General features: G+C 35.4%; 2 protein-coding genes across 4 annotated transcripts; one reads left to right on the top strand and one right to left on the bottom strand.

The window, feature by feature from the left end:
- The first annotated feature begins 12,950 nt into the window (after positions 1-12,950).
- Positions 12,951-15,089, top strand: NDPK1 (nucleoside diphosphate kinase). The gene is made up of 4 exons (XM_021950995.2): positions 12,951-13,107; positions 13,614-13,662; positions 13,946-14,177; positions 14,675-15,089. Exons 1-4 carry the CDS (start codon positions 13,057-13,059, stop codon positions 14,787-14,789), a joined length of 447 nt encoding a protein of 148 aa, XP_021806687.1. The 5' UTR covers positions 12,951-13,056; the 3' UTR covers positions 14,790-15,089.
- A 934-nt stretch (positions 15,090-16,023) lies between these two features.
- LOC110750638 (uncharacterized) lies at positions 16,024-21,187 on the bottom strand. Of its 3 annotated transcripts, XM_021950996.2 has the most exons (10): positions 20,793-21,187; positions 20,575-20,671; positions 19,346-19,455; positions 18,127-18,195; positions 17,865-17,980; positions 17,728-17,782; positions 17,389-17,509; positions 17,186-17,233; positions 17,022-17,116; positions 16,024-16,702 (listed from the first exon to the last, which is right to left on the bottom strand). In XM_021950996.2, the coding sequence occupies exons 2-10, from the start codon at positions 20,666-20,668 to the stop codon at positions 16,601-16,603; spliced, it is 810 nt and encodes a 269-aa protein (XP_021806688.1). In that variant the 5' UTR covers positions 20,669-20,671; positions 20,793-21,187; the 3' UTR covers positions 16,024-16,600. The 3 variants fall into 3 exon arrangements, with proteins under 3 accessions (XP_021806688.1, XP_088105083.1, XP_088105084.1); XM_088248957.1 differs by having other exon boundaries at positions 20,575-21,186; XM_088248958.1 differs by lacking the exons at positions 20,575-20,671; positions 20,793-21,187 and adding an exon at positions 20,327-20,472.
- Between the last annotated feature and the right edge of the window lie 3,561 nt (positions 21,188-24,748).

Below are 24,748 nucleotides of genomic sequence, written 5' to 3'. Positions count from 1 at the left end.
TAGATGGTGCAGTGTGATGAAATGAAATGCCGCAAGTAGCATGTCATCCGAAGACAAAGACTGATTGCTTGCTTTCAAACTTGTGTTTTAAATTTTCATTCTTCATTAGCTCATAAACTACAAATAGAAAATATTCCTCACTCGCATCGCCTAGAGGATTCAGAAGATTGGAATGAAACAATCTCCTAAGATTTGTCATCTATGACAGCCACTTTCAGTAAACTTCCTCTGGATGGGTTCACCTCGAGGAGAATGGCAACATACATGGCCACAAAATAACGCAAAACAGGTAGGAGTAAGTGTCTCATTCTCCATATTGCCCTTGATCATAAGTTCATACTCGGTTTTCTCTACATGAATATCATAAATGTTGTTGGTTATCATGTCTCTTTAGCACTAAATAGTTGTGACAAATCATTTATGCTAAACTCGTGAAATGACGTCTCCTATTCCTTCTCAAGAACACAACCATCGATGCATTGGGGTCTATGGTCCATGGGAAGTATTTCCTCCAAATCTAAGGAAACATTAGTCTTTGTATTTGAAGGATCAGAAGCTCTAGAGGTATAACAAGCTCCTCATAAATAAGGGATTGATGGAGAAGATTATCTATTAGAAGTGGAACAAGGTCGCTTTTTGGGTTCTCCTTATTATCCATATTTGAGAAAACGTTATCTTTATTAATGAAACATGCCAACGATGAATTACCCATCTCCATAACTCTAGCTAGCTAGCAAGCTCTAGATTTAGAGCAACTATCTCTGGTTAGGTTTAGGTCAAAGAAATTAAATATCATGCTCTAAGAATGTTAAATCCAAAGTAATATTGGTTCGTCGGTTACGAGAATGATAACATCGATATTCTTTCTGATGTGTGGCATATCCCTCCAAAACACACTTAAGCGCACATGGATTAAGTTTGCTACTCTAGTTCTAATGGAGATGAACAAACGCCACACATCCAAATATACGGAGTGTAAACATCAAAATAAAGAGCAATAGCCTGTGTAATAGAGTGTGAAAGTCTAAGATACTTGTAACAAGTAGACCGCCATAACAACCGCATCTTCCCAATGGCTTCGAGATATGTGAGCTCCAATAAGAAGTGCTCAGGCTATTTCAAGGATGTGTCTTAGTATTTTCCATGCTACAAGGGATTTGTATTGTCCTTTGATCCTTGGATCTACAAATTTCTTCACTATCTTTTTCTCTCGTGACGTTTTCCTTCTCTGATAAGACGTATCACTACCTTAATATTAATTATAACTTGTTGAGTTAATGGAAGACCCTCAAAATTGTGTTTGCTCATTTTGCGTGTCATTAGTTCACCTAGGATCACACCAAACTCATAAACATCACATTATGTAGACCATTCATTTGTTTCACGATACTCTGGAGCAATATGAGCTACATTATTGTTGCGTAAAGGATTCTGTGTCGCAATTAAGGATCTAAGTTTTGCATGCCCAAAAACCAAATAACTTTACATTGAAATCATCATCTAGCAAGAGGTTTACATATTTGAAAGTATGATAAAACTCATTGCCCTAGCTGGTGTAGTGTGATGAAATAAAATGCCGCAAGTAGGCTTTTAAATAGGTTTTTAGGATGTCATCCTAAGACAAGACCGATTGCTTTCTTTCAAGATAGACTTCTAAATTTCAATTCTTCATTAGCTCATAAACCACAAATAGAAAATCTTCCTCACTCAAGTAGCCCAATGGATTCAAAATATTGTAATGAAACAATCTCCTAAGATTTGTCATCTCTGACAGCCACTTCCGGTAAACTTCCTCCAACAATGGGTTCACCTATCAGAGAATGGCAACCTCCATTCTACCGAAGTAACGCAAAATGGTAGGAGTAAGTGTCCCCTCTCCAGACTTCCCTTGATCATAAGTTCGAGCTTGGGTTTCTTTGCACCCATATCGTAAGTGGTGTCGGTCATCGTACTTCTCCAACATTAAACAACATGTGACATATCATTCATACTAAAAATGTGGAATGACATCTTATCCTCCTCCTCAAGAGCACGACTACCGATAGTTGGGGGCTGTGGTCTACAAGAAATATTTCCTTCAAATCAGAGGAATCATCAGCCCTTATATTTGAATGACCATAAGCAACTGGAGGTGGAACAAGGTCCTCTCCTGCATGAACAAGAGAGTGAGGGAGCAGATTATTTGCTGGAAAAAGTAAATAATATCATTAAAAAGATTTATTCTGATTTTAAGTGTGGGAAAGTATTAAATGTCCCGTATTTTTTGAAGATGTCATCCGCAATTAAACTTAGCCAGAGAGAATGTCACATCCAAAGAAACAAAGAGCCCATGTTGCATGAACACTTGTAACAGAGTGTGAAAGTAAGACGCTGGAAGGTGTGTGACTTAACAAGTAAACCGTAGTAATAACCGCATCATCCCAATGGCTTCGAGATACTTGAGCTCCTATAAGAAGTGCTTGAGTTATTTCAAGAATCTGTATGTTCTTTCGTACAGTAACACCATTTTGTTGTGGTGTCTAAGGATAAGTTATCTAATGTAGAATGTCATACGTCTAGAAGTAACTTTGATGTCATGGTTTACATATTCCCGACCATTGTCAGAGCGGAGACTCTGTATCTTGGCTAAGAAATAAGTTTCAATTTGTTTATGGAAGGATTGAAATATAGTAAACACTTCAGTTTTATTCTTCATCAAGTAAAACCAAGTCATGCTAGTACAAGCATCCACAAATTTCATAAACCATCGAATGCCATAAGAAGAAGATATAAGTGATGGACCCAAAACATAAGAACGAATTAATGTAAAAGGAAAAATATTTTTATTTGAACTCAAAGGATAAGACACAAGGAGACTCTTGGCTAAAATGCAAGTGTCATACTTCAAATCAGAATCACTAAAATTTGAAATAAATCAAGTAACAAGTGTCTCATATAACCAAAAGACGGATGCCCCAAACTTCGATGCCATATCCAAATCTGCATGTGCTTGTCATCATTTGGATGCGTCACACTATTTGTCTTTCCCATACTAAAGTCATTCTAGAGCAATCTTGTTGCCGAATATAAGTCCCACATCGAAAATTTGACTAAATAAAATACAACATATGATGAATGGTTTTACTACTAATACCACTGATAAAACCTCACACCTACTGGGCTTTGGAGGTGGTTAAGTTGGGTATAATATCGGTGTTGCTAGTAGTGGGCCAATGACCCGTCTCTCTGAAATTCAAGATAGTATCAGAGCCTAGTTGATTGACTGGGCCTAAATTACTAGGCCTTTACCTTTACCCCTTACCCAACATGTGGTGTTCACATATTGGACTTGAATGTTTACCTCTACCTAATACTTGGTGTTCATGTGTTGGGCTTGAATGTGTGACTCTGATGTGGACTTGGCTTCACGTGTGGCTCACTATATTGTGGTCCCAGGTGAAGGGGCGTGTTGAAGAATATACGTCTCTCATCGGAACAATATATAATGAATGGTTCCACTACAAGTATCACCGATGTCTTTTGTGATAAAACCTCACACCTACTAAGCTTTGTAGGTGGTTAAGTTGGGGACAAAATAGGTTTTGCTAGTAGTGGGCTGCTAACCCGTCTCTCTAAAATTTAACAAGTTGATATGGAAGAATTCTATGTTACCACTATCGTCTCCTTTTCCGTTGTCGTTGTCGTTGATGTTGACGTTGCCCTTACTGTTGCCTCTTGACGTGCCTTTTTTTTTTTTTTTGGTTTGTTGTTGTGTGTTTCCGTTGCCGTTGTTGTTGCCATGGTCATTGACGTTTTCATGGCCATTTCCTTGCCTTTGTCTTTCTTTGATTTTGCCTTGCCTTGCTTTGCCTTGTCTTTACCTATATTTTCCTTTTCTTTTTTCTTGCCTTGGCCTTATTTTTTAGGATTTTCTCTTGTGTTTCCGCTTAGTTCTTTGGTTTGGTTTGGTTTGTTTGTTTCTTAGCTCGTGGCTACGACAAGACCTTCTCTATTGTTGGTTCAATTGGTCAGTCTCGAGTATGATGTTCTATGACTCGCTTTTCAAGTTGTGCATGTGAAACATCTTTGTGCCAACTAGAGGGGGAGTGTTGGCGAGTCCTTGTTTAGTTAGAATTTTATTTACTTACCCGTTTATTTAGTCCTATTGTAATTGAGATTTATTTCATATTTTATTTAGGTTTAACACATCTTTGTACTTCTTTATAAATACCTCCATATTAGAGAAGAATGCATATTAGAAAATTCTCATACACTTTGTTTGGCAATTTTCACATTCCAAAGCGGTTCATGGAAGAAAAAAACTTGGCTCCTTAAAACTGAGAATGAGCACCTCCTCAAAACAAATGAGATTTTGAGACTTGTTAATTTCAGTTAACTTTTTATTTATAATTCTTTTAAGTTTCTTTGTTTTGGAATTTGACAAGTGTCAAAATCCCATTTACTTTGAGGAGTAGTTCCTCCTTAGTTTTAAGGAACTAAGCTTTGCAATGTGTGACTTTTTAAGTGGATCGATCCACATATTTATATATTTTCTTCTCTTTCTTTTAATTAACCCTTCCCATGGGGTACTGCAAAATTAATGGTAAAAAAGTAGCTGCAAATGGTGGAAGTACAAGACAATAACATAAAGAAAAATATAAAATATTCCTTTTGTTTGCAAATGAGTCTTTCCTTTCTTAATGTCAAGATATACGGAATAGGATGTGTGAAATTTACACTACTTTCTTCTTAGCAGCCGAGTCATGTCAAAGCTTAGAATTGCTTGTGTGAACCTATTGAGCCCGCAAAGTGAAAAAAACGAAATAGAACAAATCATAATGTTAAGTAGAATATGATTGATGGACAAGGATGAAAGCTTTTGTAGTCTTTAAATTAGGCTTATCCACTCTTATCAATTAGTTTTCAATTGAAAGTTCACATTCTAATATAGTATCAGAGTAGGTTATCTATGCGACAGGCCCAACAAACCCCTATACTTCCACGCCACCTAATAAGAATTGTCTACATGCATATGAGGCATGTTGAGAGTATCGAAAGATGGATGAGCTGGCATCTATTGTCACTATAATACAATCTAAGTAGTTCCGAGCATTGTTCTTTTTTCTTTTTTTAAAAAAAATCTTGACTCAAATTAACTGGGAAAGGAAGAGAAGAAAATTTGAATTGTTGGCGTAGTGTAGGTGAGGGGACATCATCTGCATAACTAACCATATTATTGCAGTTGCAGATTGGCACTACAACGATTGTGGAGGTCAAAGTGGTGTAGTTGCAGTAGTAGTGCTAAGGATACGATAGTGGAAGGCTGGTGCTGCCTTTTTCATGATGTTACTGTTACATACATAGACAAGGAAGAAGAACTATTATTTTTATTTTATTTTATTTTTATTTTAGAATTAAAAAAGATAATGGGTAGTTGTTTTCCATAAAAATAGGATCCATTATCCGATTTTCCTATTAATTTTAATTTTTTTTAATATAAAAAAGTGTGAATTTATCATATTATCCTCATTTAATTAATAATTTCAATTCTTAATGTTTGCATTAACCAAGAGCATTTTCTGGTATTTTGAATGTTTCACCATTCTCTGCCTTTTGCTTTATATATATAGATACTAGCCTCTCCGCACGCACTTCCGCGCATGTGAGAGGCTTTTTTTAAAAAAATTAAAATTTATTTTAGAATTAAAAAAGATAATGGGTAGTTGTGTTCCATAAAAATAGGCCATTATCTTATTTTTCTTTTAATTTTAATTTTTTTAAATATGAAAAAGTGTGAATTTACCATATTATCCTCGTTTAATTAATAATTTCAATTCCTAATGTTTGCATTAACTAAGGGCATTTTCTGGTATTTTGAATTTTTCACCATTCTTTGCCTTTTGCATTATATATAGGGAGCTTCACTAATATACCCAAAATGGGTGTTGAAATTATAAAAAAACCTCATATGGAAAACACTTTATAAACACACCCAAAACCCATTTATTAAATAACAAATTGGTATTGAAGTTACTATATATTACAAGGCTGCCACTTATAAGCCCAACAGAAAAAAAACTCAAAAGACACCCAAAATCAACCCAACCCAAATTTATAAACAAGCCCAAACATTTTAACCATCTAGAAAACCGTAACTTTTATCCAAAAAAATGGAAAACAAAACCGTAACTTCCAGCAACTTCAATTAACCATCTTTGCCAAACGTCCCTTCAGTCATCGTCTTCATCAAAGCGTCTTCTTCATCTCTCGAAACCGAAACTCCATAACCACAACCAAGCTTGATATACTTTCAAAAACAAACACCACACACTGACCTCACCTACAAAACCAAGACAAAATTTCAGAGAATAATTTCAACAAGAAAACGATTCAAAGGTAAGACATTTACAAACCAAACCTATACTGAAATTTCAAACATTTACTATCATTATTTTAGTTAGTTTACTGAAATTTCTGATTAATGGCTGTAAAGTTCCAGTATAGGGTAATAACACTGCTTGTTTCCTCTGAAATCCTATTTCTGATGCACGTCTAGCACTGTAAAGTTCCAGTATAGGGTATTAATACTGCTTGTTTCCTCTGAAATCCTATTTGTAATGCATGTCTACCACTGTAGAGTTCCAGTATGTGGTAATAACACTAGTAGACGTGCATTAGAAATAGGATTTCATAGCAAACAAGCAGTGTTATTACCCTAGACTGGAACTTAACAGTGGTAGACGTGCATTACAAATACGATTTTATAGCAAAAAAGCAGTGTTATTACCCTATACTGGAACTTCACAGTGGTAGATATGCATTAGAAATAGGATTTCATAGCAAACAAGCAGTGTTATTACCCTATACTAGAACTTTATAGTGGTAGATATGCATTAGAAATAGGATTGTAAAGTGGTAGATATGCATTATAAATAGGATTTCATAGCAAAAAAAGTGTTATTACCCTATACTGGAACTTTACAGTGGTAGATATGCATTAGAAATAGGATTTCATAGCAAACAAGCAGTGTTATTACCCTATACTGGAACTTTACAGTGGTAGACATGCATTAGAAATAGGATTTCATAGCAAACAAGCAGTGTTACTACCCTATACTGGAACTTTACACTGAAAAACAGAAAAAACACGAATATAATCAGATTCAACTGAAAAAGCATACCTCAATTAATATGAAAACCAAATCGAATATCACAAATTTCTAACCACAGCTCAAACAACAAATCCACAACCAAACCGAATATGAAATCAATCCAAATTATAAACAAAAAGAAACTAAAATCACAATTTAAAACTCAAACGAATATCTAAATACAAATTAGAACGAAATCATAAAATCCAATAGCTTGCCTCCAAATCGGCAATAACAAAAATAAACATATAAAATCAAGAAGAATTGGATCTACAATTGCATATACATAAACACCACAATCTAGGGTGTATTGATTAATTTCCAAAACTCCAAAATCTATCATAACCACATACATAAACAGCTAGAGCACGAAAAGTAGATGAAGTTTCATACCTCGATTGACGGAAACAACCGCCGAAGTCGCCGGAAATGACGTCGAAAAACTCGAAATCCACAGACCTTTCCGAGCTCGCAGCGGCGTCGTGAGTGGCTGATGTGGCTGGGCTTTAGCCCAGACTTGATCGTCGGCCCTGACCGGTCCTTTTCTGACCAGTCTCACGGCTGGCTGTGGCCGGAGCACCAAGATCGCTGGAGAGAGACGGGAGCGAACGCAGAGAGACGAGAGCGAACAGAGAGAGATGAGAGAGAGAGCGCCCAAAATTTTTCAAATAAACTAATTTAATACTAAATGGGTAATAAAGGTATTTCATTTATCTAATTAAATTAAAAAAGGTAACAGCTGTCAGTTTTGGGTTTTTTTTGGGTGTGTTTATATATATTGAATGGTATAGGGTATATTTATAGTTTTATGTCTAGGAATGGGTATTTCACTAAATTTCTATTATATATATAGATATATAAAGGGAATTGCTAAGAACACCAAATTTGCGTACTAAATTTGCATCCCAAATATATGGCATATCCCACATCATCACTTAAAATTTAACAAAATTTCTAACATGTATTTTAAAGGTTAAATTTTTTATAAAAAATAAAACAATAATATTGATTTAACCAAAGCCCGAATCAAAACCAAAATATCCCACCACCGCCTAACAATTGCTCCACCACCATTCTGTATAACCCAGAGCAGATCAGATCAGTATCATTTTTTTGTTGTTGCCATATTTCCTTTAATTTCCCTTCCTTCTGTAGCCTATGTTTTTGCAATAAATGAACTGGCCTACACGCATTTAAATTCCTTCAATTACAATGATGAAGTCAAAGCCCTTCCAGATCTTCATCTCTCCCTCATTTACATTACGGCATGAAAGGATATGAGACCTAAAGACTAGACTATGGTTGTGGTGGGATTAGGGAAAATATAGGGAAGGTAATTTGCATGGGATGCTGCAAAAAGATGGGGAAATATGACTTAATTATGATTGTGTCGGAGTTGGAGTTAGAGCTCTATGGTGGTGCAATAATAATAATAATTTATTTCCTTTTCTAAAAAGAAATTCATGACTCCTAAATACATGGTCACATAATTCAGGATCCAAATCATCAAATTTGGCGTCCCTCGTATTACTGAAAAAATAAAATCATTAACCAAGGTGGTTGGTGTGAGTGGTTCGGCACTCTCATTCTTTAAGAGAGGTCAGGGGTTCGATCCCTGCTCTCGTACGGAGTCACCACTTTGGCCAACACTTTACCCCTTACGGGCCGACCCGGTGTAAGTGGGGATTAGTATGGGTTGTGGTTAAGGGTTAAAGGTGTCACCCATAGTTGGGGCCCATTCAGGACCACCTCATGGTTCAGACCAAAATAAATAAATAAATAAATAAAATCATTATGTACTCAATTATACAAATTTAATGAAGTTATGAGCTGTACATGATGATTAGTTCCGATCATTGAACTTTATCATAAAATTGCTCTAGAAAAGATGGCCATTTTTTATTTTATTTTAGGTTTAGGGATAAGGACGTCCTTACTGAAAAATTCTAGGGTGGAATAGAAGATGGCATTAATTCAAAATCCCAAGTAACCAAGCAAGTACTCACACGAATGAACTTTGAATTTAAGTGAAATTTCAACAAGGTTATGAGTGGATTCGAACAGAGCTCCCAAAATTTGAGCTTTTGTTTCAATTTTTGTTGCTTACTCGTTTTGTACAGGACTCTTAAAATCTTAGACTTGCCTTAATTGTGGGGATTAATTTTACGATTAGTTAGTCAGAACGTAAATGATTAAACCTTGTTGGGGAGAATAAGAAAAAATGGACAATATCCTACGGTTCCAAGAGACTAAATTAATCTCAATGTGTCATTATATTCACTTAAGTTGTTAATCAATATGCTTGCAAATGCGAAAAATGGTTGTTAGTTCTTAAAACCCACTAGTTTAAAGGTAGAAAGAGAGAAGGGTGGAGGTGGCAAATCCCCCATTGATTTGTTATTGTCTGTATGTTTGTGTGTGTGTGTGTGTGAGAGAGAGAGAGAGAGAGAGAGAGAGAGAGAGAGAGAGAGAGGCAACTGAATGGGTTGCTATTCTAGTTGGAACCTTACAATAAGACGAAGAAATATTATTCATGAAACCAATTCCACGAATTGAAGCAACCAACATTACTTGTAAAATTGCAATGAAAAATAATCAGCAAGAGTTCAGTTTACCTATAAGGATCCGACATCTTCATGATTTCTAGATACAAGTTTCAAAAGTGCAATTAGTGTTCTCCCAAAAAGATTACAATTCGAAGCAATTGGAGATAGAGAGAGGGGGCAGTATATGTGCTGAATTCCATGCAACAATCATGACCCTTACAATCAATTTCTAAAGTCTTCCAAATCTCATGATGATGGAGTGAAGCCATCGGATATTTTGGTGGGTCCTCTTTTGTCTCAACCCTAGTCATCACCCTTGTGTGTTTTGTTTCATCAATTTAAAACATCTCCTTCGAATTTTGAAGTTAAGTATTATAAAGTCTCTAGCTACAGCCTGCAGGTGAGACTCAGCCATCCCCCACCAACTTTTGCTATCACGAACTATATCTCCAAGTCTAAAGCAAATTTTGTGTTGTCTCATACTTTTGACTAAAACTATCGAATGTGGATTGCAGATCTAATTAGTATTATACAAAAAGTTATCGTTTTGAAACTAAGCAAAGAAAGAAAAGGAAAAAAAAAAATTAACAGAAGAAACGTTTACACTATGCATCTCTTCGTCGGCAACCATAGTACATAACTATTTAGAATTTATATAATAAAGCTAAGAGTGCTGCTAAACGAACCCTAAAATTAACTGAGTACACCCTACAATCTAAGTACACCCTAATGTTTAAATTAAAATGTAAAATTAACTAAGTACACCTTATTTAACTACCAAAAATACTCATGGTACACCCTCTTTAATTTTTAATCTTTTAAAGTATTTAAAATAAACAAATAAAGTAAAATAATAATAAAATAATATTTTAACAAAACTCTCTCTCTCTCTCTCTCTCTCTCTCTCTCTCTCTCTCTCTCTCTCTCTCTCTCTCTCTCTCTCTCTCTCTCTCTCTCTCTCTCTCTCTCTCTCTCTCTCTCTCTCTCTCTCTCTCTCCTGCTTCTTCTTCTTATATGTTAAAAATTAAGTCAATTTGTTTGAAGGCATGGGTTCAAAAGCTCAAGTAGTAAAATAAAGATTTTAATTCTTAATTAAATATATTGTCTTCAATCTTTCGAGAGAGGTGTGGGTTTTCAATCTAATTTAGGGAGATTTGGTAGTTTGGGAATTTGGGGACAGCACATCTCAACTCGTCTCAGAGTGGGGTGGGTCGGGAAGGAGAGAGAGCTTTTTTTCTCTTTTTAAAATTTTATTTTATTTTATGGTTTTAAGTACTTTAAAAGATTAACATTAATAGATATTTATAAAAATACCCAATCCTAGACATGTATTTATAAAAATACCCAAGCACTATTTAAACATAGAAACATACCCAAAATGGGTTTTGGGTATGTGTGTAATGATGGGTTTTGGGTATGTTTATAAATGGGTTTTGAGTGTGTGTAATGATGAGTTTTGGGTATGTTTATAAAGTGTTTTGGGTGTTGGGTATTTTTATAATTTCAGCCCTCATTTTGGGTATTTTAGTGAAACTCCCTAAAATTAAAGAGTTGACCATAGTTATAACAATGGACATGCGTCAAGTCTTAAGGATGGTGTACATATTGGGGTACACAATTCAATATATCCTTTTTGGTCATTTTATATTAGGGTAAATTAGTAATTCAATAAATAGTTTGATAGTAGGGTGTACTCAGTTAATTTTAGGGTTCGTTTAGCAGCACTCTAAAGCTAAATATCGTTTGGTTTAAGGTTTAGAGCTTGAAAATGGGTATGAAATTGCATTTTCATGTTTAGTAAATGCATTCTCGGGAATATAATACCTAACTCATGAGTATGAACTTCCCATGTATGGGAAAATTTCTTACCCTCGGCTCACCTTGGAAAACTTTTTCCCTCCACTTGGGAATGGAAGAAAATAGTCTTTCATAGTCCTCATTTCCTAGCGTTCCCAAACATGAGAATGAACATCCTTCATTCCCATCTCGTGGGATTAAACATTGGAAGTTCTTTGTCGGGAAGTTCAATCCACCCGAAAGACCTACACTGAGTTTTTCATTCCTATCCACCAGATCCTCCGACACAACAGGTTAGGGACAAGCCCTGGCTGAAGAGACCACCACCGCTAAAGTCAAATCCATCCAAGCGAGAACCAAAAGGGCCTTTAGGAGTTTAGCAAGAGGGGAGTTGGGGGGGTGAGGGCAGGCCACCCTTGTCCTTAGAGTGGCTATGCGGGTATTTTACCCATTCCTATGGAAGGGAGGGAGGGATTTCCATGTATATTTCAAATAAAGGGTCAAAAATTTTCTAATCATAAGCTCAATATTCGAGGGTATTTTGCTCATCCGCTCTAGCCAACTTGGCTAAGCCTATGTCTACTTCCATACCCTTTTTTGCTATTTTGATAAATGTGATATCGAAGAAAAGAGGATTTAAACACAAGACCTCGGGTTAAGTTACAAGTCCCTTGCCTTGCCTATATCTATTTTAAATAATAGAAAATTATATATTAACTGCAAGCATTCATAGGGAAAACCCCATTAGTTTTTTTTAGGATCAATTTAGGCCTATTTTTGGGGTTTTGAGATCAAAATTTTCATTAATTATCATAGTTTGACTTTTCTGAATGCCCATATTACTTCTAATAATATCCATTTTTATTTATTATTTACCAAAACAAAACTCTCTTTAGTTGCTTTGAAATTAATGACATAATAACCATTTATGTGCATTATACTTATAATACCTTTTTAAAAAAAATTATTATCTATATGAGTTTTGAATTTTTTTTTAGCCATAAATGTTTAAAATTCAAATTCAAAAGTTAAGAGTGACAATGCTTTAAATCAAGGACTTTTAATTTGTTTCCATTATTTACCTTCAAGGGCAAAATAGTCACAAAAAATAAGTTATAAATACAAATTAAGCCGTAATTCATCAATTCAAATACGCGGGTACCCAACATTTTCATCCAGAATTGAGTTTGTATTGAAAAGTCATGCCACACTCTTTCTAATAAAAAAAAAAAACCAAAAGCCCAATGTGTTTCTTCACTGTTAAGAACCAGCCACCTATACATATTCTAGGGGCTGGGGGTTGCTTAAAAGCCCAATTTTCAAAGTAAGTCGAATGTTCCATATTCCTTCGGAGGTTATGGTAAGCCCAATTTAATTTTTTATTTTGAAAACCGAAAAGCAAAAGAAAGGAAAATGACAAAATGAAAAAATGGTTCGCGAATATTCCACAGCACTTGGTGTTAGGGTTTGCTTTTAGTAAACTGTGTATATAAACCCTCGATCCCTCACTCTCTCAGTCTCATAGCATATACCCACACTCTCAGAACAAGTACTTCTGCAGTCTTAAATCTTCAACGGAAAACATGGAGCAAACTTTCATCATGATCAAGCCTGATGGGGTTCAAAGAGGCCTGGTAATTTCCTCAAATTCTTCATCTATTGTATTCTTTTGGTACTTCAATTTTGTAGCTTTATTTTGGTCTGTTAGTTTTAAAAACTGGGCAAAATCTTATCTGGGTTTGAGTGGGTTTGCCTAAGTTCTTGTTTTTGTTTATGAATTTCATAGCAAGTGTGACTGGTATGGTGTTTGGTTGGTGGGAAAGCCTAGGAATTGAAGGGGTTGGTTTTCTTTTGGGTGGACTGGGGAGCAGGCAAATTTTAATAATTCTGAGCTGGGATTTCAGGTTTTTATTTACATGCATGAAGTTTTAATATTTGTAGTATGTAGTGGTTGGATTTTACATGCATGAAGTTTTAATTAATCTTGAGTTTTAATTGTCTGTGGATGTGTGAAGTGGGTGAACAACATAGTTTTTTCTTACACAGAATCGAATAAACTATTTTAATCCAATTCGTGCGTGTTGTTTAATTATTTGCAAAAACGTTTTCAAATTTTCTGAGGGGTTCATGTTTGTTGCAGGTTGGTGACGTCATTAGCAGGTTTGAGAAGAAGGGCTTCTATTTGAAAGGTAATTTCCAATCAACGATGTTTGATCTTATAGTATTATGTGCACTTTGATAATTTTTGATGTGACAACCCTATTTAACAAGCCTTTCCTGTTTTATAATGATTATCAACTTAATGACTTACAGACAAAAAATTTCGTACATCAAATTTGATGTATGGCTTACAGTTTCTATGTGTTAATTATACTACAATAAGTTTTTTGGGATGCTTAGCCAAATTTGGATGTGTAACTTATCAGGAATTTCTTCTCAATAAGGTTTTTTTTTTTTCTGGTATCTGTTCAGGTTTGAAGTTCATCAATGTGGATCGTCCTTTTGCTGAGAAACACTATGAGGACTTGTCTGCAAAGCCCTTTTTCAGTGGATTGGTTGATTATATTATTTCTGGTCCCGTTGTTGCTATGATTTGGGAGGGTAAGAATGTTGTCCTAACTGGCCGAAAGATTATTGGGGCCACCAACCCAGCAGAATCCGCCCCTGGAACCATCCGTGGTGATTATGCAATTGAGATTGGCAGGTAACCTGATTTACCATGTTTTCCAGTTTCTTTTGCACAAGGATATGATCATGTGTATTTTTCTTCTTTAGTTCTGAAATATTAGTATATAGGTACCGCTGATGGCTATAATGTGATTTCCAATCATTTTCTTGAGAAAATGCTCAGCGGTAAATAGGAATGTATGCTAATAGGAAAGTTATCTCTGCTTTCAAATTTATTGTTTGAACCTTTGATTTTTACTAAAGTTGTTGATGGTTCCAATTAGGCTGAACATAATATTCCAATCTTTCCAGGAAGTGTATAGTTTGATTGCATGTCCAAGTGGCCAGTTTAAAATTCAAAGAACCCTTTAAGTCGTTGTGCGTGTATTCTCTCATACATGTCATATGAGATGATCTTTTGACTGATTTATTCACTGGAAGTTGATGTTTGCTTCGAGAATACGAGTTAATCGTAAATAACAGTCACTGAGAATGTAAATATATTTGACGCGATGAACTTTTATTGGCATACAGGAACATCATTCATGGAAGCGACTCAGCAGAGAGTGCAAGGAAAGAGATTGCACTGTGGTTCCCTGATGGCCCTGCTAACTGGCAGAGCAGCGTTCACCACTGGATCTATGAGTAAAGCATGTTCGATTAGTCTGCCGCTTGCTGCCCAGCATCCTATTTACTTTCGGACTAGTCTTTTAATGAAGTTGTTAAGTTTTGCCTTTTATTTGGGTCTGGTGATTCCCATTGCCTTGGCGCCTTAGATATGCCAGAGAGATTAAAGCTTATTTTGTAATTCCCGTTGCCTTTGGGTGTGTTATGTACCCTCTGAAATGAAGTTTCAAGTTTAAGTAGTAATGAAACCTGTCACTTGTTGAATTCTAACAGCTAAGAAACTTCGGGTGTGTTATGAAAGTTTGTCACTTATTGAATGCTATCCGAAGTTGTTAAAATTTGATACATGCTGATTATGTTTTGATATCTGTATTTCTGGCATGTTATTTTGAAATGAAACCACTGAAGTGAAGGCCCCATTTGGATTGATAGATTTCGAATCTCGGGATTTAGATTAAAGGAATAAAATGGCTGTCAAGACTTGGACAAAAATGAAATGGAAGAAAATAAATGGATTTCAAATGATTCTAAGATTCTCTACATTAAAATTCGTAATTAAATAATGCTCTCGAAATCCAATTCTGGTCTTTGATTTTCTTATATTTTCTTGTATTTTTAAGTAAATTTAGCCTTGAAATCCCAATCTTATATTTTCTTGTTTTTTAAACAAATTTAGCCTTGTTTCGAAATCCGAATCTTTTCTTTTGAATACCTTTATCAAAACGGAGCATAAAGTTTCTGATTAAGAAGGATTGGGTATATTAGGTCGTTTCTTGAAAGATGTCGAAGATGCGATGTGGGATTCTGATTCAAGGGTAAAATATCCTTTGGCTATAAAGTTTAATTTGTTACGTGTATGATCATCTTGGAATAAAATTCTTTGGTCGAAGGAAACGTGCCATCAGGCTGTTGGTATGCTTTTCAAGCTTGTCCATGGAATATTGGTGAGGAGGAATTTCCTTTTTCTTACCTAACTGCCTAACTATAAGTATTATTGGGAATTAACATGAATTATCTTCTTTTTGCCCACAATTTTCCAAGATGCTTTGTTGAATAAGAGACAGCCTATGGTAATAATTATGTCATTGGCAAACGATCACTTCATTTTTGCACAAAAACAATTTCCATCAAATAATAGGAATAAAGACTTGAGAGCATAGACTATTAAGGGTGAGACTGAGAACACCTTTAATAGTCTATGTTGACAAACAAGACAACCCCAAAATTCTATTCGCAATTAAAACGCAAACTAGATGGAAAAAAGAAAAGAAAAAAGAAGATTCATTCTGCATATGTCCAAAAGAGAGAACAATTTCCATCTCCATTTGTCAGGCAGAAATACAAGACTTTAAACCGGAGGGCTTTCAGGCATAAGAGTACCGTGCCCACCAAGGATCATTTCTCAGTTGGTCAAATAATAATATTTCAGAAAGCACTCAAAAGTTAAAGCCAAACTGAATCCCATTCCATTCCACATTCCTAGATATGGTACCAAATTACCAATCATACCTCTACACATATGTATAACATCCCGTTGGCCGTGGGAGAACTGGGAGTAGTATTGCTCTGGTCTTACCCCAAATTTACGAGATTATATTCCGTATTTCAAACCTGAATCACATCACACTTGGTTCCAGCTTCTAACAAACTCGATCCACTAAACACCAAAACCCTTTCCAAGAATCAATGACAATATGCAGACTTGCAGCAAGCAAATTTTGGAAAACATCATGTCATGTACAAACACCATCCAGTTAGAAATAACAGCGTTTCCGGTGATCATGTAACTAGCTGTGACAGACCATTTTATAGATTCTAGAAGAAGCTTCAACGCTATCGGGAAAGAAGGCCATAAGAAGGCAAGTCTTCCAGCCGTGTTATGTCTTCAAACAGAAGCTCTTTTTCCAACTGCCGGCGTGTGGATTTCATCACCGTCTGTTAGGAGCACAACCCAACGAGGACAAAACGTTAGCAAAAGAAACCAAAACGTGTAAAACACATTATAGCCTTTGGCCCAACCTAAAAATCTCTGACCACCTCCAGAGAAGTGTGAAATTTCTACAAGATAAAATATGTAACCCTAAATTCATCTCCAGCTCATGATGACGGAAGAGGTTTTCCCCACTAACACATTTAACTGTAACTAAATTCACATAATTTGGTTTACTAAAGCTAACTAGAAGGATATAACATATATCAAAAGATTAGCCACAAATGCAGACAAAAGGAGGGCTTCTGCTTGAGGAATACATACATTGAAATCCATATATGATGCACGCATAGAAAGCCATTGATGGTCCATTAGCTTGAATGTGATGCAATATATAAGGTCAAACGCTGATTCATTTTCTGTCAAGAGAAAAAGACATTATTATATTAAGCAAAATACATGAAACATCATATTCAAGCTGAACTTACCTGCAAGAAACTTCAAGAAAGTAGCTCCCACCAATGTTCGTGGTTTGACTGCACATAAACAAACATTGTTACGTGACAAAAAGCATTAAAAGAAAAAAAAAGCTACTATCTTAAAATATTTTCAGCATCACTATGCTTTTGATTCCTCAAAGGTTTCGGTTTTTGAACATAAATGAAAAAAAAGAACAAGAAAAAGTACCAACCGGCTTCAAGATCAAGCATCTGAATAAGCATGAATGTTATGTTCACACCAGCAACGGCAAATGGATATTCCCACACGGACCTATCACCTTCTTGCTTTCGAAGAAGATCCTGGAAAGATTTCTACAATGAAAGTATGTAACTTTCAATGAGACAAGTAGCTTATAAGATGGGCCTAATGTAGTTCCCTATAGGGCCCGGCAACTTTATGAGAACCAAAGAACTCACACCACACATGCAAGAACAGCCAAACAGAGATGCATATTAGTACACACCCACACCCACAGAGAGGTAAAAATTGTTTTTGTGTACATGTGTATACAGACAGACAGAGGTCATACCGGGAAATTCCTAGCAAAGAACAACAAATTCTCCAATGATATAAAACCACCACCCCTGCAAAATATTCAGAAAAAGATAAATAAAAGAGCTAGCAACAAATTAGCTGTTCAAATGACAAAGGAGATACTAGATCTACCTAAAATCTGTTGATGGATCCTTCCCTTGCCAACCCATTTCCTTCCATTGCTCAGATATTAAACCACGAAGTTCTTCTTCAGGAAAGGCAGCATTCCACAAGGCCCTCAAAGCTTCCTAGAGTGAACCAGAGAGGGTAAAATAGTCATACCAATGTAAAATATGTTGATGGACTACGTACACAGAAAAAAATTAAAAATAATGCAAATCCTCCCCACAAACACAATCAGGTTTTCCTGGAACCAATCACTTAATATATATACCTGATGGTCAGGGACTAAACTGTCATAGGGAACATCTATCCGGCTCTGTAGTCTCAGCAGGCATTCCTCCTGACAGAATCAAGGCAAACCAAAGAGCATAACAATCATACCATGTACATGTAACAAAAGCATATGTTTTGAGTGCTACAGTTCTAGGAAAGCATTTACATAGAGACTATTGGCAACTAAAGTAATAAAGCTGTACTGGATCTTCAAAAACTCGTACAGTTATTTATAGTAGATAACTTCCAGTGACATTGTCACAATGTTGGCATATACAACTAAGTCGCAGGGCACAATCCAATCAGCCTACAATTATAACTTCATGACCCTCCAAAAGTTCTCTACGGCCATATCAATTTTAAAAAAATCAATATTTTCAAAGAAGATCTTGTATGACCATAATCAGCACCAAAACCAGATTTAAACTCCTATAAAATAAACCACAATTCATAATCATTTCTATCACCAGAAACTAGTTTTGACAGCTTTCTTGAACCCCTCAAACCTTCCCCTCTTCCCACAGACCAAAACTTAAAACCAAACCTAAGTAAAAAAAGCAAGGGGTAGAAAGGTATAAATTTAGCATATAAACTCAGCATATAAACTCAAGGTTATTGAGAGAGCAAGATGACATTTCATTTTACAAACGCTGATGACAAAAATTTTAAGCAACTGAAAGGTGAACGGATAAAGCAGCAGCACAAATTTTTCTAGATAAATCGCCAATCAATACAGAAGCTAGGGTAATTAAAATAACTATACATTCATCTCAAGAACAGAGAAGTCCTGATACTATTTTATATTTTCATGACAGCCTCACATCTCTTTCCACCCCCAGTCAAAGTAAAATACTAGTGTAATCAGATTAGCCTAAACTGACCAAGTATTTCAAATAGCAAAGAGCCCTAAAAGTTTATGCAGAAACTCCCCAAAAAAACATAGAAATCTGGTTAAATTTATACATCAACTCCTTGCATAAAGAAGTCCAAGTGTGAGAAACAAATAGGATGTATCGAAGGCATTGATAAAATCAGAAACTGGAAGTGTTACATACAGGAAATTTTCGTATTCAAGTAAATCACATTGGAGAAAGAACAAGAATTCCCTTTATGAATACAATTCATTAACTGCAAACCAAGGACTCATATCTAAAAAGTATATCCGCACTGGCGTATATAATGGACAGATACAGTTTATCCAATTCCAAGCATGTTACCTGGACAGGGGTTAAATCAAAGGAAGGACGAGCATCACTCTCTCTTCTCTGTGCACAGACGCAAGAAAGACCTCGGCCAAGCCACGCTGCTGATCCTGCCACAACCTCAGCTGCAACAAAATAAACCACCCAATGATTAAGTTCAGAGTTTTTAAATCATCAAAGAAAATCTTTATGTACTGAAAAATGGTTACATAAAAGTATATAAGCTCAAATCATTAATTAAGTTTAGGGATAAAAGGGCCTCAGATTTAATGCGCAACCACACTTCACTAATTTAAGCTCAGTTAATAAGAATAGTATGTGATAAACAACAAAGGTTTGTATGATTTCTAGAACAAGACAGATGTAAAGATCAGCTGTGCTGCAATTACTATGAAATACGCAATCTATTTAAAACTACTAATAGTATTAATAAAAATAATAAATAACATTTCTTAGCACCCTTGGGGGCCTGCATGTGAAATGAAATTTGAGCTCCCACACTTCATAGTAAAGGAAGTTCCAGGAAACAGGGACAATATAATAAGCAGCTAATGCAAGCTAAATCATAATAAAATCTAAACACAAACAGTTCTGGCTCCACAGACCACACTACTAAGCTAATTTGTAAAATTCTGGCTACCAGTCAGCACCATAAAGTTCAATACAAGTAGATAAAAACTTGCAACAACAATGAAAGTGGTGCAGGAAACCACTCAAAATTCACCACACATTCACTATTGTGAAATGAACTCGTTGCTCTTTCACCAATTTGTGCATACATTTTCCCTTAGTTTCAGCTAGAAAGCTCCAAACTATTGAAGAATTACAAAGTTACATCAATTGTTGAGAACTAGGATGAAATCAATTAAAATAGACATTCAGAAGTGAGAGAAAAGGTAACTGCTGTTTGACGAATCAAAATTTCAATTCAACCAAAACTTGCATACACTACAATCACAAAATTAGGAAAAAAAAATATAAAATTGGCTCACGCACCACAGCAATCTAGAATATCAGAAAACATCAAAGGAGTGATAACTTCAGCGATACTAGGAGCTCAATAAATCTGAGTAGCAGATCTAAGCTCCGAAAAATATTTTTTTTTAAAGGACAAAAGCTGAAAAAGATAAAAATTTTAGAGAGAGAAAAAGTTCTCTTTCTAAGAGAGAGAGAGAGAGAGAGAGAGAGAATAGGAAAAAAATAGAAAAAGCGAAGAAAAATAAAAGAGAGTAAGCGTAGACTACCAGAAGTTGAATGGCAGGTGTTGCCACGGTCGAGACCTTGAGAAATCCTCCGAACAGCGACAAATGAGCCTCCTCTATCGTCCATAATACTCATCCACTACACCATAACCACAATCAACAATCCGATCAATCACCGCAGGTCCTAGCCCTAAGCTCCCTCTCTCTTTCCTCTCTCAGTCTCAAAGGAAACTTGCTGGAATCGGAAATGCGGCGCTCACCGGCACCGAACCGCCGAAATATTGCAGAGCTGTAAGAGCGAGCACCGGAGCTTCTGGCACTTCGCCGAGCAAGACAAAAGAGCTCGATCGGAGACGAAGGTGAAGAAGAAGACGAGCAAAAGAGGTACTGCGACGGAGGTGAAGTGAAGAGAGAGAAAGAAGCGGTTCTTGGAGGAATGGGAGAGAATCTTGAAGAAAAAAGCTAGGGTTTCTCGAAGATCTGGGACTCAGATTCCATTGTAGAATCGGTTACAAAGCTCTCTCTCTCTCCTTCTCTCTCTTTCTCTCTCTTTTCTTTCTTCTGTTTGCTGTGAGTTGTGAGCATATATGTTTGTTTGTTGCGGTGGCGTTGGCGTCGTTTTGTTTGTTTGGAGAGAGAAGAGTCGGAGGTTACGAAAGAAGTGCATTAATAAATATCCTAATTATAATTATTATTCTTTAAATTAATTAATTAGGTAAAGCCGGCACTCTCTCTCTCTCCGAGTCTCCGTCTTAAATTCTCGAAATCTTTTGGGCCTTTTTTTTATTTAAAATTTTTAATTTTATTTTGGGAGTAACGGAATCGGAGAACGATGGGTGGAGGAGAGAGTGCGGTGTGAATTAAATCGGAAAAAATTACAAAAAAAATGGGATTTTCGGTTGAAACTGAGAAAACCAGTAAAGCGAGAAAAGCGAGGCAGTGTGTCATGACTATGATAAGTCTACAGTTCGATTTCCTTCAATGCAACCATAGAAAAAATTCGTAATGTATCTCTAGATCATGATCTTTGAACGGCTACTTACCCTTTGGGTTGGTAATTCAATTATTTTTCATTTAAGTAAATTCTTAATTGTAACTTTTATTTAGGGGGTGAGGTGAGGAAAGATGGGACAATGATAGAGTTACAAAACAGAATCCTTTTTTTATATATAACAATTTGAAAAGATAAATCATATAATATTGGGGTAGCTTCTCTGGCCAAAAATCGTATCCCAGTTTTCTTGGCACGTTTTCTTTGTATATATAAATTTGCGTATAGTACTAATTGTATGTAAAGGATGTGGGCCAAAGTTTGAAAAATCTATAATCACTTAATTTGTTTGGTATTCTACTTTTAAAAGTAAATTTAAAAACTATGATTTATTTTAAAAACATGAGTTTTCAAATAGTGATTTTAAGATGTAAAAACTTGTTTGGTATTGAACACTAAACTATTTTTAAGATCTCAAAAAATTGAAATTAAAATCAGAAAATCAAAAACCCTAGATTCCCAAATTGAAATTAACAAAAGAAAAGGAGAGAGGAAGAAAGAGAGAGATTTCGTTTTTAATAATGGGAGTGTTTTTTAGTTTTTTTTGGGTTAGAGTTTTTAAAAATGGGCCTATCAAACGTCTTTTTGTGGTTTTGGACTTAAAATTTGTTTTTTAGTGTATAAAATTGAATCCAAGTACGATACCAAACATGCTCTTAATATTCTATGGACATGATTGAACAGTGAGAAAAATTGTGTGTATATGTGCAACAATTTAATGTTTGGCCCAAAATTTGGGGTATGTTTTATTTATGAAAGTTTATGAAGGTTTTATTTTTATTTTTTATGATCCATACCTTCACGCAACTAGCATTCTCTGATGGGATTTTGGATTGTTATTAAATGATATCATAGTGTAATCCAATTCATTGTCATGTGAGATTCGAAAGTTATAGTTATAACGACACCTCCTTATCAATGAAGAAAAATAGCACCGCTTGTTATCCATTAGAATCCGTTTTTTAGTACAAGTGGGTTTTTATGGGGCGGGGTGGAGAGGGGAGGTTTACACAAATTTTCATTGGGTGCTTGAGTTTTTGAATCTCTATCCGCATAGATGGAGGTGGAAGAGCTCAACCAACTGAGTCTTACTCACTAACAAGATTGGGAGATTTCGTACACTATAAATAAGGGTTTTAGCAGTAGTCATGGAATACTCACTAAAATTTATCATAACTGTCTTCATTTTCTAAATTGATCTCTTTGATTTCCACTACTTTTTCGACCAAAAAAAAAAAAGATTTCCACTACTTTTCTTAAAATATAAAAAGAGAGGTTTCTCACACACACTATCAAAATGTCATAAAGGTTCACACATGAGATCACTTGTCTGCAACCATTTTTCCACTGGGATTTCATCAATTTTCACTTAAATGAAGTCTTCTTCGAGTTTCATCATTGTGTTCATGTTTAATTGGTTTTCAAATCTGTAATTTTCCAAGGCACAACCAAGAGGTTAGCTAGGAAATTTGATTCTGCTACCTATTCAATCAATCTCTAAAAAGTTTTGCACTTGGGCTTCATAAACGAGTCGCCATATATAGGGGGAACATTGGTATTCTTTTACTTTTTTCAAGCCTACTCCGCTGTTATTTAAACATCATAAAAAATAAATTATATTTCTTGAAAAATATAAACTCATAACCTCATTCAACAAAATAGAAATTATATAGTGGTACAACATCATTCATTGGAAGGGAATTTGTAGCCAAATTAAAATTTGAATTTTGATAACATTTTCGCTTATTTTTATAACTGCGAGGGTTTGCATCATTCAAAGTTCAACTCTTTTGTTTTTTGTTTTAATCAAAGAGGAACTTCATTAGATAAACTTAACGATACAATAAACATTTAAACTCCAAAGTTTAACACTTGTTTTCTCTGTTTTTATATAAACATTTAATTCTTTACGAAACAAAATATATATAACCTTTTTCTTTGGCACAAACGAGGCTGAAAGGCCCGAAACAGAAAAGCTAAACCAGGATGCCCCTTCATATAGGCATATTTTTTAACAACATAAAGGGGGGGTTTTCTTTAGCTAATAACTAATTAATGAACTTTCTCCTAATAAAAAAATAAATTCTTTTTAATTAACTTTATGACTTGCAATGACAAAGTTTGACCTCTTGAAAAAGAGAGGAAAAAATCACATGGGCTGTAGCCAAGCGTGGAACAAAGGCATGATGGATGGATTCAATTTGTGAAGAGACCCTACCAGCCTATAACATCATTTTGTACTTTGGTTCCATATTATTAAAGCCTCCAAATTGTAATGGTCCACACGCATGGGTCTCTAACAAAGTTGATACATATTAGAGAGAAAGGCACACAAAAAGTTTTAGTAAAAGCCTCTGAGTTTACCCTAAATTTACTAAAATCTTTGACGGATTAGTTGACGGAAACGATCAATAGTACAACGTAAGACCTAATTTGATAACAACAACAATTATTATTGGAATTCGAGAACGAAAATACAAATCGAGATATAATTCAGGATTCATTGTAACAATAATTTAGTCTTTTATTTATAACAAAGATGTAAGATTGTAGATTGTGGGTTCAATCTGTCACATGAGAGAGAGAGAGAGAGGTATACAAAAAGCTATTTTACTTTTTTTGTATTGTCCCTAGCAAACTTGGAGTGTAAGTAAGAACTCCATAGTGCTGAAACATTGCCGTCTTGATGACATTTGGCGCACAGAGAGACCATATCTATAGTGCAAGCCTGGAGTTCCACAGTCCACATCGCTTTGCTGAATTCAAGAATCCTATGATGCCAAGCCACAGCATCATTTCAATGGAAATCGACATTGACTTTTCCAATTAACAAAAGCATGGGGTTTTTTTTTCTTTTCTTTCTGAGTCGTGCTGGGCACATCAGATATGTATTTATGGGAAAAAAGTAGGTTTAGAAAGGACTTTGTGGGTTTTAGTTTGTCGGCCAAAAATGGGAGGGTGGTAGGGTGGTGGGGTTTTTGGGTTGATTTTTAGGGTTCATGACCTTCACAAATGGACACTGACATATTCATGTTTCACCCATTTGTCAAGCATCATGATATTTGATTTATACAAAATAGATTTACTGAAATGCCATTGCCATGATTGATGTAAAATTAATAGCAACGCAATGCCGAGGGTCATCCATTATTTATTAGGGATACA

Source organism: Prunus avium, chromosome 2, assembly GCF_965620075.1.
Source record: "Prunus avium chromosome 2, drPruAviu1.hap1.1, whole genome shotgun sequence".
Classification (NCBI taxonomy): Eukaryota; Viridiplantae; Streptophyta; class Magnoliopsida; order Rosales; family Rosaceae; genus Prunus; species Prunus avium.
Note: the sequence above shows the minus strand (reverse complement) of the source record. Positions and strands in the feature narration are given on the sequence as shown.